Raw genomic sequence first — 20,643 nt, 5'->3', positions numbered from 1 at the left:
AAGTGTTTTAAAGCTATCTGATTAGTCTTTTATCCAAATTGGCTTTATTTACAAATGGCACGTCGGACAAAATTACGTGTCATTTCACGCAATTTCTCGCTTCTGACGTCACGACTTTAATATGGCCGCGGCGAGTACTCAGGAGCCTTAACTTCACTTACAATTAGTCATCTTCAGCTAATTTGATCGATATCTAAATTTACTGACTATACATTATTTAGAAGAAAAAGTCAATTGAGAGTATAATTTATTAGTCGATATAAGAGCGAAAATAAAAACAGTATTATATGTGGTCAACAAAAACATATTTAAACTTTATATTGTTAGGTAGCAAATAAATGAAAAAAAATGAAAAATAAAAACAAAAAGTAGTAAGCTACATCAAAAATCAGATACTATTAACATTATATGAAGTACTATATAAATAAAAATAACTAGACCATAACAAATATATAATGTATTACAAATGAAAACTGGATTGGAAAAGTTGATGTTCTCCATGGTGGAAAAATTCCGAAGGAGTAAAATGTTTCCTTAAATGTGCGTGCGTGCGTGTATTTTTTGTTGTTGTTGAAAAGTGAGAAAAAGTACAGTCAAGCAGACAAAATTTTATTAAATGCCAATTCAGTAGTAACTGATACCGTCCATCTTTCTTTGTCTTTAATATAAAATTTTAACTATCAAGACTAAAATTATATTATTAAATTAATATATTTCAGAAAGTTATAAGTGTATAAAATTAATAATTGAAAGACTGACTTAATAATGTCTCAAATTTAAAGAATAATATGTGTAAGACTTTTAAGGTAAACTTTGTTGCGCATGTCTTGAATGAGGTAACAGTCAATATAAGAGCGAAAATAAATAATAGTATCATATGTAGTCATCAAAAAGGTATTTAATCTTTTTCGTTAAATAGTAAGTCCAGTAAATAATAGAACGAATTATTGAGAAACTGAGTGTATTTTTGCGAATTAATTCCATTTCTTTGTTTTTTTTTTATGTATACTCATTTCTGAAATGAATTTCTTATTATATAATTCGGTTTGAAGTCAAGAATTTTAGTACATAATTAATTGAAAGAATGGTTAGATTATATGTATGATTTGTGATCACTGATTGTCGCGACGTATCGAATTTAATATTATTCATATGTTTATTTATTCTAGTTTTAAAATACCTTCTTATTTGCCTTACATAATATAGCTTCACAATCATGACAATGTGAAGTTCAATAAAATTTTATATATTACATTTTTTAAATATGTTTGGTTTTATCTTTATGAACTTTTATATATAATTTTTATATATTTTTATATAATAATTTTTTTATTTTTTATTTTCAAAATTTTACAAATCACTCTCAATAAAAACATCTCTTTTATATCTCTCTTTGTATAAATTGATAATTTTTTTTTAATATATGGTATAAAACTAAGTATTAGGCTTTAATTAATAGTTTGAAGATCTAGTAAAACAAATTAGATATCTCTGGACTTGTTTGGTTCTTGTGGAAATATTTTATTTAATATTATTTCTATTTAAATTTCTTGTTTTTATTTGGTTCTTGCTAACAAAATTGTTCATGTGATGCTATTGACATAAAACTATTTCTGTGTCATCCAAATTAAAAAAAACTGGTCTTATTTGGTTTTTGTAGGAAATTCATGTATTTTTATCTCTTTCTATACAGGTTTGCAATGCAGCCTACATCCAAATTGGTTCCCAATATATCGCTTGATCTCATTGACAAGTAAGATTCTTTGAAATTATTAAATTTGATTGTTTTATAGAAAGAAATGGTTTATAAATGTCTTTGTACATATATACATATGTGTGCGTGTGTGTGTATATGTGCGTGTGTGTGTACATACATACATATATACATATATATACATATATATACATACATACATATATATATATATATATATATATATGTCAGAATTCCTGGACAATTGACCGATAGGAGAACAATGTTAGGGGAGCTGAATTGGATATTTACCGCCATCACCGATACGATAGCGTGGAACACTTTACCAAGAGGTAAGAGATTTGAGTTATAAAGAATCCTGCATAATTCTTATGAATTTTGGCCCTTTATAAAATTGGCTGAAACTGTAGTATGTTATAGTTTTTGATTTGCTGATTAAAGATGGATCCTGATGTAATACGCTGAAAATAAGGTGATTTTTTGAGATTTTTTAAAAGAAATAATTTAATACTGTTTGGAACTTCAAGATGTACTAAGAGTACATTTCTAGATACAAAAAAATTTTTTCCGGAAAATAGTATATATATTAATAGATGGGAGAATGGGGTAAATTGGACATATTTATAATCTTTGTTCTTTATAAGGCATAAATAAAATCCGATCATATCACTGAAAGTACTGTTCGAAAAATAATTTAATTCCCTTAATTTTTACTTTAAACTTTTTTGACGTATCTTTCACCGACGTTGAACTGTAATGGAAAATATAAAAACGCTTTTTTCGGTTTGATTTGGAACCTCCTGTTCCAAATAACTCTATTTTTGTTGATTTTTAGATAAAATATCAAAAGATTTTTATGTATTTTTTTTTACTATTGAACAAAAATGAGCAATTTGACAGTTAAAAATAAAAATTTTATTTATTTATTATTTATTTATTTGTTTATTATCAAATTGGGGACAGTTCATATAATTAGAGTTGAAATCAATAAAAATCAATTATTTCGAGTCTAATGACTCAAAATTTTATTGATTTAACATTTCTAGGACTAGATCTGGCTAATTATAGTACTACGATCAGATAGTAATTCCGATGTACAGGTGTGATTTGGACACAAGTCTTTTCAAACTTTGGAACAAATTTTACAATAAACCGTAAAAGTAATCACGAAATGCTTGATATTTTTGAATTCTACACTCTTTAATTATCTTAAATCAATTATCTTTTAAAATTTTTACACCTTTTACATAATGATTTACAAAGATTTTCTATTTTTAAAAAATTTTTGCACGTTAGTTGAAAATACACATTCACGTCTATTCTATGAATGTTATGACAGAATTATCAAACTGCTATTACACGTTCGATGTCTTATAAGAACTTTACATTATAAATGGTATGCAAATCTGCTTAACCATATTCATTTACATTCAAAAGGATATATTGGTTTCTATTAGGAACACGGTCTGATACATATATCCCTCTCTTCCTTAAACGGTAAAATAGATGTATATAATTGGTATGTATACCTATGTATACCTAGGAAAGAGAAATCTTACGATTTATTAATACGAAAAATTAATTTAAATATTAATAAAATAATCATAAAATACATTAATTCAAATGACTGTAACAAGGAAACTATCTATTTTCAAGCTTCGCCCATGAAGATTTTTTATTAGTGAATTAAGAACTATAACATACATCAAGAAATAGAATAGTTTAGTTAATTTTATCAAGAGCCAATTCGTAAGAAGTGTGCAGGCTCCTTTATTAACATAAAATAATGCGAGTTATTAATATGAAATTAATATTAAATATGATTATGTAATAATTAATGTCTTACAGATTTGTTTCAAAGATTATTTAGACAAGATCTATTAGTTGCCAGTCTCTTCAGAAATTTTTTGCTAGCGGAAAGGATACTTCGTTCTTACGATTGCACGCCAGTTTCATCCCCGAAATTACCATCGACTTATCAGGTGAATTGATTTGTTTTCTATAAAAGAATTTCTTTACTGTAACGTGTTAAATGTGCAAAAATTTTGAATTAAGTTTGCTTTTACATGTTTAATGTATACTCAACGTGTTTGATTCTGTCTCTGGGGAAATTTTTAAAACTGAGAAGTCACCATCTTTCTCGCAACATACTCGCAGTTCATGATTAATGTGACGACCAATAAGCTCTAGTCGTTACATTAATCATAAACTGCGAGTACGTAGAAAGTGGTGACTTCTCAGTTTGGAAAATTTCCCCAGGGACAGAATCAAACACGCTAGGTGTACACACAAGAATAAATCACAGAATTTTCATTTTCAAGAACGAAGAAAAATGTAAAAACTAACATAATTTAAAGGATCTTTCTCATTAAAAGGGTAAACAAAATCAATTTTTTTATTGCATTTTTCTTACTATGTGTGTAGAATCAATCCCTGAAACGGTTTTGATAAACAAAAAAAGATTTTTTAAAATGGGCATTTTCTGACGTTGCCTAGGACAAAAATGGAGCGGAGAGCTGACAGCTGAAAGTATTGTGCTTATTTCAAGAGATCGGTTTCTAATTTATTGTGTCGAGCCTATTAGGATAAGTTGGGGAAATAAAGTTAACTTTCGCTCTTATAGATAAATCTACATCTATTGTATAATACTTATTTCATCTTCTTTCGCACGTGAACGCGTTGTGTTTTATTTAATTTATCTATTGTCATTGTTTTAAATCGAAACGCGGAGCAAACGGTGAAAAAAGTTAAATCTGAAAAGAAGATTTTCTGGAAATCAGCAAATTCTTCAAAAGACATGAATTTTACTTTTTTCTGTTTTATCAGAGAAGCAGAAAGAGGACAGAACGGCTCGCAGAGAGGAAAAACAAACATTACACGACTTATACGAAGAAGGCTTACTATTGGATTAGCAGATTAATGATTAATAAGAAAACATTTGGATTATATGCATAAAAAATCAATTAAAAATTTTAACGTCGTTTTTTCAAAACCATGTTTTTAAAATTGCGGGAAATTCCAGAAAAAACGGATTCATCGATTAATTTGAAATTTTGTACAATTATCATTGACACTTTCATGCAGTCCGTGAATCACAAATTATATTTATCATTTATTTAACCTGTTTTCTTTTTTAAAAGAAAGTTCGCTAAAAAATGCTAAAAATTAAAATACAATTTTCTGTGTTTCACTCTGCTGCCATTTTCGTAAATTTAGTAAAAAAAGATTTTTTAAAATATCTTTTTGTACAGTCGGGAATTTTTCGCGATTTTTGTGTCTTTCTCAACGGGTTAAATTTAATCGACCGGGAGAGGGGTGAAAACGAGAAATGCCATTTTAAACTCTGAAATTTGTAAGACTAGATTTCCTATTAAAACAAAAAGTTTCATCTTAATTTGTTGTATAGTTTGTTTACAATTTATTTTCTAAAAAATAGTCAATTTTTAGGCCTCTAAGTGAGAGACTCTTTAAATTTTTTTAAGGAGTCTTTTTAAATGTTTTTAAATTTAATTTGATTACTTTGCGATTTATTTTTGTGTATAATTTACACATATAAAACATTTTTCAAGTCTGTGTAAAACTAATTTGGAAAATTTTGTACTCTATAATATTGGTAATTCTGTTATTTTAGAATCCTCTTCAATTTAAAATAAAATTTTTTCTAGCACCGTATGTGGCAAGCTTGGGACATGGCACTTGACTTATGTCTAGCACAATTACCAACGGTTCTGGAAAACGAAGACCGATACGTGCATTCATCATTCTTCGAAGATCAACTCACGGCTTTCCAAGTATGGCTCAACTTAGGATCAAAAAATCGCAGTCCACCGGAGCAGCTTCCAATTGTCCTCCAAGTGCTATTGAGTCAAGTTCATAGGCTAAGAGCTCTAGAACTGTTGGGGCGTTTTCTTGACCTCGGTCCGTGGGCTGTGAACCTAGCACTTAGTGTCGGCATTTTTCCGTATGTCTTAAAACTATTGCAAAGCAATGCCAGAGAACTTCGACCCTTACTGGTTTTTATATGGGCAAAGATTCTAGCAGTGGATAATGTGAGTTCTCCATTCTTCATTATTATTCATATAATGTTAAATAGCTTTATTTTAGATGCGCAAAAGTTTTAGTCTTTTTTCAGCACTTTGGTATAATAATTTAAACAAAATAGAATCTCACACTTTTGCGTTTTGGTCAAGGAAGCCGGAAAATCATTTTGTTGCATGAAAATATCAGGTTGCATATTGCTTTTTGTACTTAGCAAACCATTTTTAACTTGAGCAGGGAAATTTTCCTGCACGTATTTACCCTACTTCCTGCTTTCGAATTATCACTTATTTTAATCGATGCAGCGTTTTTTTAAATTAGATTCTTTAGTTTGCACAGTGTTTTTCGAGATGTGACTCAAATATAAAAATAAATTTTATTGCCTCTAAGCAAGTGTAGTGTCGTATATTTCAAAATTACGTCTACATGGATTATCTACGTATTACTTACGTTACGTTTATATGAATCTTTTTCGTGTAGATTGTACGATGCAAACAATGTAAATTATTATAAATTGGATAATAATACAGAAAAGTGTAATTAAATGATAAGATTGTCAATTTATCTGACTTTAGTATTGATAACATTTGACTTTAGTATTGATAAGATACATAATATTATCAATTAAAAAGCAGAATATAATATTTATTATTTCTGACGGAATCTGAATCTTGTATATTGTTATTGTTTGTTGTATATTGTACGTTGATATCACGTAAAATATAATTTACATAGTTTACATTGTATGTACGTAAATTATTTATATTTTACGTGTAAATAACTAACTTTGCTCTAAACTAATATTTTTTTATTAGGATAGGAATTTACCTAAGAAATAGAAGAAAGTTATAAAAGAGAAAGGCAAATATTTTATGATTAAGTATTATTGCATAAATCGTATATCTAAAGCAAAAATGTATGAAGGAAAGACTAAAACTTTTACACACATATAATTTACACACACACACACACACACACACACACACACACACACACACACACACACAGGGTGTCTGACAATTAATGATAAATCTCTCGCATGCAGGTAGAATGGCCAAACTGAGTCAAAAAGTCCTGTACCACTTTGCGATCCTCGCAATAGTTGACGAGTTATAAATTAATAAAAATTCCGAATTAGTTCCGTCTACTGCCAAATTCAAATCGCGCGATCGAGATTACCAAGCGCTCAGGGCGGGGGGAGTTTACTGTTTGCCCCAGAGCAGGAGCCTAGCCATTTTTGCATAGCCATTGCCGCTTCCCGCAGCAAGCAGTAAACACCCCGCTCTGTGCGCTTGGCAATCTCAATCGTACGCTTGGATTTGGCGATAGGCGGGACTAATTCGAAGTTTTTATTAATTCATAACTCGTTAACTATTGCGAGGATCGCAAAGTAGTACAGGACTTTTCGACTCAGTTTGATCCATTCTACCTACATGCGAGAGATTTATCATTAATTGTCAGACACCCTGTGTGCGTGTGGGCGCGCATGTGTGCGTGTGTGTGTGCGTGCGTGCGTGCGTATAAATTTTAATTTTATATGTGATTCAATTACAGACCTGTCAAGCAGATCTTGTACGCGATGGTGGTCACAAATATTTTTTATCTGTGCTACAGGACACTTCTATCCCGGTAATTTACATTTAACTTTATTCTGGTAATTATGCCTAGACTATAATAGCTAAACTTTTTTGTTAACGACAATTTGCTTGGTAATAATTTCAGAGTGAGCACAGAACGTTAGCCGCATTCGTATTGGCCAGTATCGTGAACGATTATCGGCCAGGTCAAGTGGCCGCAAATCAAGGCAGTCTTGTTTCAATATGTTTGGAACAATTAGGAGACACAAATTCTTTGTTACGACAATGGCTTTGTTTGTGCCTGGCGCGACTTTGGCATAATTTCGATAAGGCGAGATGGTGTGGCGTCAGGGATATTGCTCATGAAAAATTGTTCACCTTATTAAAGGATCCTGTACCAGAGGTTACACAACTAATTATTATATATATACATAATATTTTTGTTATGGTCATCATTTATACAGGGTGTATAAAAACGGACTTCTTGGTTATTTCGAAAACTATGCATTTTTTTAAAAGTAGGGAAGAAAAAATGCACAGACGCGCGCGCATGCATTTACGCATAAGAGGTAAAAACCAGATCTGTCATCATTTACGCGATACACTATGGATAATGCTAGTAGCGACGGTACTAACATTCAAGCCTCATAATTCGGAACTTTTATACATCCTATATAATAATTGCATATGTTTATGAATTTATAGATTACTGAATTATACTTAATTCACTGAGAAAAAAACTCCACTGTCACGCAAATAGCCAGCATAGTGGGTAAGGGCGTTACGCGTATACGTAATAGTATCGTATACGTAAATACGGTATGTTTGGCCTCAGGCATAGGAAAGCAGATGAAGTAATCTACAGTTCACTGTAATATTAAATCGAAATTGTAATATATTTAAATTACACACTTTCCTTAAAACTATTAAACCAAATTGTTTAACGATGTTATAATAAAATCCGAAACAGACAAATTTTCTTCCAACGCGTGGAATTTTTTTTCAGTGAATTGAATATTGATTTGTATGTTTTTGTGGACAATTTTTAATGAAATGTTGATAACATTTTATTGAACTATGTTTATTTTGGAATATTTTCATCAGTGATTTAAAAAATTTTATTAAAAGTTATTATAAATAAAATGTCATTAATTTGTTATTGCAGAGTATCTACGATTTTTTGTTGCAATTTCACCAATAATTCGTTATAATTTAAAACATTAAGAAAAATTTTTTATTAAATAGTTTTAATAACATAAAAATAAAATTGGATCTTTTTTTTGTAGCACAAGGGTGAATGGTCATTTCTGACGTATTTTTGTATACAGAATACGAATTTCTTAGCAAACGTTAGATATTACATCTTAATTTTAAGAAAAATGGCATCAAAGAGGCAAAAAATGATTCTAAAAATTTTTAAAACAGCATCAAAAACTAATTTTTTTTTTTGCTTAAATATTGTGGTCTTTGAATGACCTACTTGGTCATTTTTTTGTGATGTAATAGCCAATTCTTGTCAATAAATTCGTGTTCAGCACGTAAAAATACGTGTTCTACAATGTAATTTTTCATTGAAGTTTTATTACACTTTTATTTTTATTTTTATTTTCAGAGATCTAATTAAAATTTTATCAAATTTAATAAAATTTTTCAAATTTACTAAAATTTTATTGAAATTTTATCAGAATTTCATTAAAATTTTTCTAACAGAGTATATATAAATTGATAACTGAGATTTATATAAATTTAATTGATCAATTTATAATGCCATTTTACAGTGCAAGAAAAGAGTTTATATTTTATTTGTAATATAATTTAATATAATTTTAATGAGTTTTAAATATAATTTTAATTTGGTCGCGGTAAAAAGCCAGGAAGTTTTTAATAGTTTTTTTCTCATAATATTTATCAAATTAGAAGTAAAAAGAAAAAAAAACATGTTTGATATAGGTCCGAGCAGCTAGCGTGTACGCATTGGGTACATTTATAAACAGTGTTACAACCAGGAGCGAGCACGCAAATAATATTGATCAAATTATTGCTATGACACTTATTAATACAGTTTCTCATGATATGTGTCCATTGGTTAGAAAGGTAGGTTAAAAATCGTAATATGAAATTAGTAAATATTTGCAAATTGCTGAACAATTATTACATATTATTGTCTATGTAGGAATTAGTTGTGGCTCTCCAATGGATGGTGCTACATTTCGAAAATTCTTTCGTTACGTTAGCTATGGCCGAGGAGAATAGCCGAAAGGATCTTGTAGTAGAAACTCTGTCTCCATTCAGCGGCATGAGGCGCATTAGTTCGCGCGACAGATTGAAGATGTTGTCCCCGAACAGTACGTACACTGTAGATACGATCGATGGGTTTGGACCGCAGGATCGCATCAAGAGAGTGTCGTCTTCATCGTCCATTAGTAGTCTAGGTAATGAATTTTCGAAATAAATCGAAAATAAATTAAGGGGGTATTCTCGTTTTTAGTACCATTTTTGTTTTTTTTTCAGAAATTTTTCGGGGGAAGGGGGATATGATCGGGAATATGAGGGGACGGTGGGATATTATTTTATTAAAAATATGAATATCTATATTCATATTTTTAATAAAATAATATTAATTTAAAATTCGGTACATTTGTTCTTGGATATTTTTTTTAATTATTTATTCTGGAATATTCGTACAATATCATGTTCTGTAAAGAATTTATTGCGAAAAACAACATTTTTAGTCAGGATTTAAACTTGGAGCTCTTTATGTTTCGTGCAGGCATCTTACTAATTTGACTACCGAGGCATGTGGTGATATTGCAATAACCAATATATTATGTATATTAGGGAAACATCTTTCTTTTAGACAAACATATTCGCATCCCACGTAATATTATAGCAATATTGTAGCTATATTATTTTTCCATTGCAATATTACTATGAAATATAGTAGAAATATTACTGAAATATTGTAAAAATATTTGAATCACAGTAATATTAAAATGTCCGCGAAAATGAATTATAGTAATATTATGGTGACATCATCGTTATATTACTGTAATATTATGTAATATTTCTGTGATATTTATATAATATTGCGAGGAGGTTAAATAATTGCGGTTAAATAATTTTAATGATTTTTTCTATTTTTATTGGATGTTATTCTTCATATTATTTTAAAAATTGTTACTTGTAACATTAAATAACATTGATATAATTAGTTAATACAATAAGTAAAATTATTATGAATTAAAAAGTTATAAAATTACATATCACTTATAAAATCACTTATAAACTAAATATTGCTTATAATTAGAAATTTTTTTTCGATCTTTATTTTTATTCCCGAAAATTACAAGCACACCAGTGTCTTTCGATTCCTTCATATTCTTTGATTTTGATTTTTTTTTTTATTCTAAAGTTTTGTATATACATAGACGTGTAGTTTTGTGATATTTTATAATAATATCTTAGTGACATCGTTAGCATCTACAAGATGTCCCAAAAAGGTCGGGATCTCTAAATAATTTGGAAAATTTAAATTTTACAGAAAAGTGTTTTGGACAAAAGACAGTAAAAATCTTTTTACTCTCTACAAGATTTATTTACTGATCGTATTAGTTTAACCTTAACATAACTTTGGGTAGCATCGCCAAGGTTATGTCAAGGTTACATTAATTTTTTTTAATGCGATAATATATTTTTGATTCCAGAATCTAATAGCTATAGTCAAGAACTTTTCGAAATATTATAATTAAGTTTATTTTCATTAAGTATTTTCCGAGTTATGAAGGTTGAAAGTTACAGTACCGCTAACAATAACATTACTCAAGGTGTATCATGTGGCGGTCGGATTTATATCTCTTTTATGTTGGATTTACACACATAACACAAAAGAGGTGTAATTCGATCGGACAACCTTCACGGAGGATTTTTTGAAACTTAAAAACGAGAATACCTCTTAAAACCGTATGAACACTCGATCGAACAGTTATCTGCATTGATTCTTTCGTCTGCCAGGTAATAATTGGGAGTTCGTGAGGAAACCTTGCGAGTCACTTGGTAATAATGATTGAATGAAGTTTCATTGCATGTTCATATAGTTAATGCTTTTTGTTTTTGCAACTATGCAATTTCCACTGATGTGGAGGTTTTGGCACGAGCTTTGTATAATAGCGACATTTTTTTTATTAAAATAAATATATAATAATGATGCTTTGTCTTATCAAATTGTTTGTCACAGGTCACAGTTCTCTTGGAAACTTACCGAGTCTGTCTTATGGTAGTGTATACATGAAATTATGGCATGGATTGTGTAATCTCGACGATGATCCTCATCCGGTGGTCAGTGCTATGTCTCAGAAAATTACCAATCATATTCGTAATAAGGTATTTTATATATGTTTGTATGTGTGTGTGTGTGTGTGTGTGTGTGTGTGTGTATGTGTGCGTGCATGCGTGCGTAACACATTAATCCCTTGAATGAGAAACTTTAAAATTCAAAGTGGATCACAAATATACAGGATATTTCCGTATGTGGATTTATTATAAATTATAATTTATATGTTTGGGTTTTCGAGGTTACTGAGTGCAAATTCGATTTCTGATTTTAAAATAGCAAATTTAATATGACACAAACTTTGTTATAAAATAGATTATATTAATTTTAATTCGTGCATTTTTGTTTAACAATATTTTCTATGTTGCTAAATATGAGTTTAATGTTAACATGACAATAAATTTTAACATAGTGAATATAATGGAATCTAATATGGTAGAAAATTTCACAAAATTTTTAATGTGTATTAAGTTTTTTAAGCGAATTTCATGCATCTTTATATATTATGGTTTTTGAAGTCGCTCCTTACGAATTCATTACGTATATATTACAAATTTTAATTATTTAAAATGTTTTTAAAAGTATAAGTCATGTTGTACTTTCAATGTCTAATTTAGAAATTTTAATTTTAATTGTATCCTTTTAGTTATTTAAAAGAATTTTGCATATATTTGATAAAATATTTGAAAAATTTATGACTTTCAAAGTTGTTTTAAATTTGCGGTAAATTTTGAAATTTTGTAACGATCCTTTAAAATCCAGTATTGTTCCCAGCAGACATCTGTTGGAGATTTGCTCGCTTTAAAAGATAAATAGGACGCGGTGCGAATCGTCTTTGCGAATCGTCTTTGCGAATCCGTCGCTCGCGAGCATCAGTATCGCGTACAATCTGTTGTACATAATTTATCTCATCCGCTTCGTTGCATTGTTATTACTTTTATATTGCGGTTTTGTACTATAATGAAATCTATTTTATCTTTACAATAAATTCAGATTTAATCGTAATCCGCGTTTACGTCTGGTTATTTTCTTTTTTGAATCGTTTCTGAAAACCGTTTTCGATAAGCTATTTCGCGCTTTGGGTCTTTAATTGTTTTAATTTTTAATTAAAAAATCGAAATTCTCAATCTTAACAACTCAAAAAACTATTTTTATCGTTAATTTTTACAAAAACAAAGAACGACAATTTATACATCTACAGATGTTAGACGCACTCTGAACCAACTTACAAGGAATATTAGGCAATCCACAAATTTAAAAAATTCTGAAACTGTGTACAAATAGAGAAGTTTATCCGTAACACAAAGGTATCTTTTGTTCCTGCTATGAGACAAATACGTGGTTTGAGATGAATCCGTTCCACCAATATTAATTGGTGGAGGAAGTTTAAAAATAATTAAAAAAATTTTTTTCCAAATCTTTGTTATAATGTACTCTTCGAGTCATTTAACTTTCATTCAGAATATTTTGTTTCTATCTTTTATAGTTTCGACGATATTCGTTTGGAAAGAAAAAACCGATTTTTTTTTCAAAGGAGTGTTTTGAAAAAAACACCCCTAAAATTGAAAGATGGCACGAACAAAAAATACCTTTGTGTTATGGATAAATTTCTCTATTTGTACACAAATTTTCAGATTTTTGGAATTTGCCTAATGTCTCTTGTTAGTTTATGCGTTTATAGACGTAATACACACTCAAGGGATTAAATCATTAAAATTCAATCATACAGTTTTACAAAACATTAAAAAATTTAGGTGAGGGCATCTTCGACCCCTAAGGAAGTAATTGAAACAAAAATTTCTTCGTCATTGTCTCTTCCGCCGTCTCCATCAAATCGGACTGGTTATTTGAGGTCAGTCAAGGTCTACTTTATACAAAATATAATCTTTAATATATGTCATATCTAACAGTTTTTTTTACGTATTCACAGTAGCAAAGGAGAGTCACCACCAGCTGTCAACTCCGGAACAGATTTGTTGCGTTCTTCGAGAGTTCTATCGCATGGTAATCGTTCGAGGAAACCTGTGCCTAATACAGTAAGAATCAATTGTCTTCTATTTATTTCTGACTCATTAAAGGGATACTATCGCGCGAATTACTACGTTTACATCGTCTGAATATCTTCGAATTGACTTTGTAGAATCACAGAAGTCTTTTCTAGAATTAAAACACATATAAAAATTACATTGGCAATGTATTTTACAAGAAAATTGAACAAAAAGTCATTAAAAAAATCATAAAAAATTTATTTATACAGCTGTCACTTGAGGTTAACAATTTACAATTTACAGAAACGGGAGGGTTCCGATAGCGCACATCCCGATAGCCCACCAACCAATCATCTTGACTTATCTAACCCAACCTACAGAAAATCTCTAGGCATCTGCCATTGTGAGTGGTGGTTTGTGTGCTATCGGGATGTGCGCTATCGGGACCCGCCGTACAGAAACACTCATTTTGACATTCTTAAAATAGTAGTCATTGTAAATTTTTATTGCAAATATATTTTTTATGTTTATGAGAAATTTTAATTTAATTAATAATAAAGAGCATTTTTAAATTTCTTGATTAAAAAAAAACATTTTATATTAAATAATTAAAAACAGTTTAAAAATTATATATAACAATTTAAACATATAAGATTTAAATGAAAAAAAAATTTCATCCTCGGGGATCGAACCTGAGACCATGAGCGTAGCAAATAACGTCCTAACGTCGCCGCTGACTCGACAATCGTTCTTCTGTAATGGTTCTATAGGTGCTGGAAATATTTAATCGTCATTTTCTCGAGAATGCCTAATTTCTGCAACTTACAGCTTTACTACAGTAAAGGTTTGAGTGAATACTACATATCCATAAAATTTTATTAAAATCGGCAATCCACTCTTGGTGAAGTTTTCTCTCGTTAGCGCTATTTCTTTTAACCTTTGCTCCGCACGTAACCGCATGCCGCTCAACTCTCATTCGAAAAAGGTATCTGTAATACTGACGTGGAGGAAGTTCGGCCTTGGGTTTAGCATTCCGTTAACTTTTTTTAACGTGTTTTCTAACGGATAAAACAATAAAAAGATAAAGAGATAGAAATATAATTATTTAAATGGGACATATAATAGACGTCTGTAATTCGTGTACAAGTCTGACAAAAAAACAGCTATATTTTGTATGTCCAAAAGATGTCCTTTGCTGGACTTCCGATCAATATCCTTAAATCTATAGGACGTTTATGATATGTCAATAGATATAAAACAGACACAATTGTACGTCTGATGAATGCTTTGTGCTATGTAGATACTTATTAAAATAATTTTTGATCTAAGTAAAAAATCATTAATTATTTTCAAATGCAATATATCTGTAATTTTTTAACAATTTTTTTTATTATTTTGCAAATAAATGTAAGACATTTTTAAATGTTATTTTCCAAGTTATAACAATAAATTAGAATATTCAAAGTGTATTGTCTTGTTGGATTGTATAATAATATAATGAAGAATCATTCTACGTATCATTTATTTATAATTTTAGATATCTGAAGAAGACGAAGTACCTGGAGCTAAGACTCCATTGACTACTTCTCAATTTGTCGAATGGAGTTGCGCACAGTTTGCGCAACCTGTTAGTTTAGAGGACGAAATGGATGATGTAGAGAGCAGACCATATCTTGAGCGAGAATGGCGGTAAGAAACATTTGTACCTCTATTGATGTCAGCTGGAATTCTAGAATAAATTTTCATTAAATTTTTTAATTAAGTTTTTATATAATACGAACATACAATTGTCATAGGTTTATACGTAATGCGAAGCAAAGACAGGACGCAAAGGAAGAACAATTGCGTGCGCCACAAAGTAAGATGGAATCGCAGGTGTATCACGCAAGGTGTTCTCAGTCACCTCAAGTTTTGGTTTTTCATCCATTCGAACCGCATTTAGCCGTGGCGCTGAAAGATTGCTATGGGTATTTTCTCACCATAATATTATAAATATTCAAAATTTAAAATACAATATAAATAAGTGTCTAACACAGAAAGATTTTTTAATTGAAATTTATTTAAAAAATTCTTTTAGCATATGGGATTACCAAAGCGGCACAAAGTTGACTTATTGTACGAGTCAAGGAAACAAAATGAAATCGCGCATCACGGCACTCGAATTCATTAACTCTCATGATTTGACTCTGCTGATGACAGGTTCCGACGATGGTTCCGTACAAATCTGGAAGAATTACAGCGGGACAATAAGCCGCGATCCGATTCTACTTACAGCTTGGCAGGCGCTGGCGGACGTGCAACCCGCAACCAAAACGTCTAGTGGTATGTATTGAAGAGCACTTGGTTGTAAGTTTATAGGATATTTACTATCGAGAAAAACCAGTAAAACCTGAAATTTTCAGGGAATTTTATTTTGGAAAATCATAGAGTTTCGTAGGATTTATTAATGTTCAATAAAATCAAAATTTGGGAAATTTTGAATTTTTATTTAATTTTACAACAACATAGAATTGACAATAGAGAAACTCAATTGTTTTGCCATGAGAATTTCGTTTTAATATATGCTGAAAATGACCCAAAAAGAGAGCAGAAAGTCCACTAATTAGAGAATAAAATTGATAATTTTGTTAAAGAAAAATATTGTGCATTGATTATCACGCGTATACTCCCATTATCATTTAACTCATGATAAATATTTTTTTCCATAATAACCTAAATGGGAATAAAATAATAGTAAGATTTAAAAATATAGTATTATTACGGTATAGGATACAGTGTCATAACAGTACCAAAAATCGATCTCAATTAAGAAATAGTTCTTTAGTTAGATAATTTTTAGTACAATTATAGTATAGGCAGGTTTTTATTTGCTGACATTATTTTTGATACTTAAACCATTCTTTAGCGATGATTTCGTCACTCGTCGGACGATTATTTCCTGTAATTTTTCTGTAAATTTTAAAGAGCCCAAACAATGATTTTTTATAATCTAGTTAGGTTTTACCTAAAAGCCAAAATCACTTTTTAACACCATCCTTTAAGTAAAGGACGCTGATTTATCTCCGAAATGTTAATATAACCGTTGTAGACTTTCTTCAATAATTTCTTATATTATTTCTAGAACAGTGCTGTTTAAGATTTATAATTTTGAGCTTGAGATTGACATTTATTGGTGTTTATGTCTATTACTGTACTTACTTCTCATTTCACACTTATTTTTTCATAACGCGCGACGCTTGGTTTCAGGGATGAGACTAATCTGAGATCATTAAAAATTATTGAGGTCTGTCATTCATATTTTTTAATATGATTATGTGAGAATTACTAACAGATTTAAGTATAATTAACCTTAGGTAGTCCAACCTATTTTTTAGCTAAACCAATTGAGTCACTGATGGACAGTTGTGTTTTTCATCTCAGGGTCTTTTTGGACTTTAAATAATTTGGGAAAAGATTTCATGCATAATCGATTTCAGTACTTTAGGCAAACTGTTGATTTCCTTACTATTTATGTCTCACTGCTTAAGTTTTTATAGACTTTACGGTTGAATTCATTATTGTAAAAATGTAACGACGTTACCATTATCGTTATAGATAGAAACGAGTAACAATCGTTAACAAAAAAAAAAGGTAACGATAATGGTAACGGCATTACTTCCTAACCCTGGTAATATTAGGTTATCGGAAAAGTCATGACCCATTTTTATATATAATGTAAAAATGCGTCATGACTTTTTTCCAATAACCAATATACTTTCATTATTTTTAGCATTTATCAATGATACATACATCTATAACTTTTAATGGTCTCAGATTAGTTTCGTCCCTGAGATCAAGCGTCGTGCTTTATGAGAAAACAGCTGTGAAGTTAAGAGTATATACGAGCAATAATTGGCATGAACATTAATAAATTTCGCTTTTCAGTTCAAAAATACAACTTCTGGATAGTACTCTAAAATAATCCTGTAAATTATTTTTGTGCTACATATTCAAAATAGTCGATAATATATTTGCAGTGACGGCACGACTTATTACAAAATGGGAGCAGAAATCACTCACTTTAGCGGTAACGGGCGATGTTCGCATTGTAAGACTTTGGGATGCGGAAACTGAATTGAAGAAGCAAGATATTCCAACGGGCGCCGATTGTTGTACCACGTGTATAGATGTTGATGGCACAGGTTGGTTTAAAGGAGTGGTAGTTTTTCGTCTCATTATTACATTTTATACAGGGTGTAACTAAATAAAGCCTTGTCGAACTTATGATTATATAATTTAGACTACAATGACTACATATATGTTTCATCTCTAGACTTGAGGAATGTGCCTCTAAAATTTGAGTTTAGTTACATCCTGTATATTACTAGATATCGTTTTTGAGAGTTGGGTAGTAACTTAAAAGTTAAAAGTTTGAAAGTTATAAATAATACAGTTGAACTTTTTCCTAAATTAAAAATTTATCTATGTAAAACAATATATTTCCGTATTAAAAATACTTTTTTTGTTATTTTATATAGATCTAATTTGCAAATAAAATTTATTTGATGATGCATATTATAATTATTTAGAGTCATTTAATTTTAACAAATTACGATATTTTAATTTAATATTAATAATACTTTTTAAAATTAACTTCTAATTTGAGTTAATTTAATTTTAACGTAACTTTTAACTGACTTTTAGCTAGTATTTTCTTAACAGAGGCAGGGAAAAATCTTATACCCCTTCATGAGGCCAGAAAACCATATTGTCTGGACGACAAACTTTCCTTATTTTCTAGATGCCTTTTAGCTAGGATCCGTTTGAAGATTTTATCCGATTTGCCAAGAAGACAAATGGGATGATATGAAAGAGTTCAATACACGAATTTTGTGATGGAACATCGGATGTTTTTAAGAATATAGTGCAATGTTTTCTCCAGCACATTTGTTTTGATAGACATGTCCTTGTCCGGGATTTCTAATAAACTATTCTCACTTATTGTACAACGCACGTTCGTTTGAGGAATCTTCAAGTTCCTTTCAGCGAAACGTAGTTGCGCGCCTTTCGCAAAACCCCATACGGTAGATCTCCCTCATTACATGAGATTGAAACAGCCATTGTCGTTAGAAGACGTATAGGCAGACTAAACTTTGGGCTTACTTGATATCACCCTAATACTCACTGTTGTCAGTAACTAAACGACATCCATGGAATTTGCATCCAACATTCGACTGATTCTCCTTTCTTTGTTTCTTTCTGTTTTGCATCCCTTTTGGTATCGCCACAAGCTTTGCAGAGATTGAAGGAACAGGCACCATCACCATAATCTATTTTAGTCACATTATTTGAAACCGCCATTTTGTACTATCTATACGCCCCGATATAGAAGATACCTCACGCACTAAACTCGGAATCGAGTCTGACCCTTCCCCCTTTCTTTGGAGGTCACAATGACAGTTTCTTGGAGCTGTCTGTGTTCATTTATGCTCATGTCTTTGTCCTCTGAGTTAGATTTGTAGGTTCCAGGCAGTGCTCCTGTTCCATGGAGGCACACGAAGTATTAAGGGCACGCACATCATCAGGAGTCCGTTTGAAAATCGTATAAAATTCTTCCTGACCCTTCTCCATACGCTATACTTGATGAGACGTAACAAGAGTGGTTTTAGAAGAGGGTTTTCTCTTCATCCGCATTATATTGCACATTATTTAACTTCTGCTGGAGCTCGTCCCTTTTCCGCTGTAGATCGCCACACTTTTTTCGCATGATCACGAGATTTTCCAGAAGCTCGAGCTGCCAGATTCTGAGCAGCAACCATGGCAGTGCTGCTCCCCAACTTGATTTTAAGGTTTAAGTTTTTTTTTGAATTTTGAAGTAATTTATACGGGTTTTCACCGCATCTCTTTGCTCGGTGTTTAAATCGTTCTCTACAGGGGGAATAGATGTCTTTTTCTTCTCCAGGCCCTGAAGAAGAGGAAGATCTTTATTTCCTCTATCTCATAAAGATGCTAGAGCAAATTCTCACGCGTCATCCCCGATACTTTTATCACAGTGTCTTAATCATAACTAGAGGCTTCAAAGGACCCTTATACTTAGGGGGGAAGAGTCCCCCTTCTCTTTTTTTTTACCATCGATATCAGGAGTCACTTCAACCTCTGAGTTGACATCGATGACCTCGTCGCTGGCAACAGCATCTAAGGATATAGCAACCAAGGTCTCGATTTTGGGTTGGACACGTTAGCTAGGCGCAACTTAGTCTCTAATTTCTCTAGAGAGACGATTGAAGACTTAGCAATTCTTCTCGCGGCATCTATGCCAGAAACAGGCTAATTTTTTGTTCAACTTTTAATATTACGAAATAAGTTTTATAAGAATTAATTGAAAAGGCCAGTGAGACGAGCAAAAAGGTGTAGATGTTCGTATAGTTAATAATACATATTTATTCGTATATAAAGGACACAAACGTTTCGACTCTACGGAGTCTTCTTCAGTGTGTGTGTATTCTTACATTACAGACGCAGAGCGCAAACAAATCTTCATAACAGCTTTTTAAATACAATAGTCCGAGATTTAAAGCCCATGGTCCGAAATTTCTATTCTTGCTTCTTCGATTTCCAGTCCGCGAAACAAGAATCGACGAAGTAAGAATAGAAATTTCGGACCATGGGCTTTAAATCCCGGACTATTGTATTTAAAAAGCTGTTATGAAGATTTGTTTGCGCTCTGCGTCTGTAATGTAAGAATACACACACACTGAAGAAGACTCCGTAGAGTCGAAACGTTTGTGTCCTTTATATACGAATAAATATGTATTATTAGCTATACGAACATCTACACCTTTTTGCTCGTCTCACTGGCCTTTTCAATTAATTGTTAAATTGCATACGAGCTTACCAGAATATAAGTTTTATAAGTTTTTAATTTTATAAGTCATGAATAACTTGATAAAAAATAAATTAACTTATTCAATTTTAGTTTTTTTTGTAATGCCAAAATAAAATAAGAGTCTTATATCT

General features: G+C 30.8%; 1 protein-coding gene across 6 annotated transcripts in view; it reads left to right on the top strand.

Moving 5' to 3' along the window:
* The window catches only part of LOC105205268 (regulatory-associated protein of mTOR), a 33,789-nt gene that overhangs the window by 7,259 nt on the left and 5,887 nt on the right, over nt 1-20,643 (top strand). For 2 of the 6 annotated variants that reach the window (XM_026139802.2, XM_026139805.2), the window contains 16 exons: nt 1,694-1,753; nt 1,946-2,046; nt 3,563-3,696; nt 5,380-5,763; nt 7,307-7,381; nt 7,475-7,732; nt 9,280-9,423; nt 9,503-9,761; nt 11,341-11,382; nt 11,564-11,709; nt 13,414-13,511; nt 13,593-13,695; nt 15,185-15,336; nt 15,444-15,614; nt 15,725-15,969; nt 17,664-17,828. In XM_026139802.2, coding sequence (XP_025995587.1) covers nt 1,694-1,753; nt 1,946-2,046; nt 3,563-3,696; nt 5,380-5,763; nt 7,307-7,381; nt 7,475-7,732; nt 9,280-9,423; nt 9,503-9,761; nt 11,341-11,382; nt 11,564-11,709; nt 13,414-13,511; nt 13,593-13,695; nt 15,185-15,336; nt 15,444-15,614; nt 15,725-15,969; nt 17,664-17,828 — 2,537 coding nt within the window. Of the gene's footprint in view, nt 1-1,693; nt 1,754-1,945; nt 2,047-3,562; nt 3,697-5,379; nt 5,764-7,306; nt 7,382-7,474; nt 7,733-9,279; nt 9,424-9,502; nt 9,762-11,340; nt 11,383-11,563; nt 11,710-13,413; nt 13,512-13,589; nt 13,696-15,184; nt 15,337-15,443; nt 15,615-15,724; nt 15,970-17,663; nt 17,829-20,643 lie in introns of all 6 variants that reach the window. The other 4 variants (XM_026139801.2, XM_026139804.2, XM_026139803.2 and 1 more) reach the window with 3 other exon arrangements.

This window comes from Solenopsis invicta, chromosome 6, assembly GCF_016802725.1.
Source record: "Solenopsis invicta isolate M01_SB chromosome 6, UNIL_Sinv_3.0, whole genome shotgun sequence".
Taxonomy (NCBI): Eukaryota; Metazoa; Arthropoda; class Insecta; order Hymenoptera; family Formicidae; genus Solenopsis; species Solenopsis invicta.
Note: the sequence above shows the minus strand (reverse complement) of the source record. Positions and strands in the feature narration are given on the sequence as shown.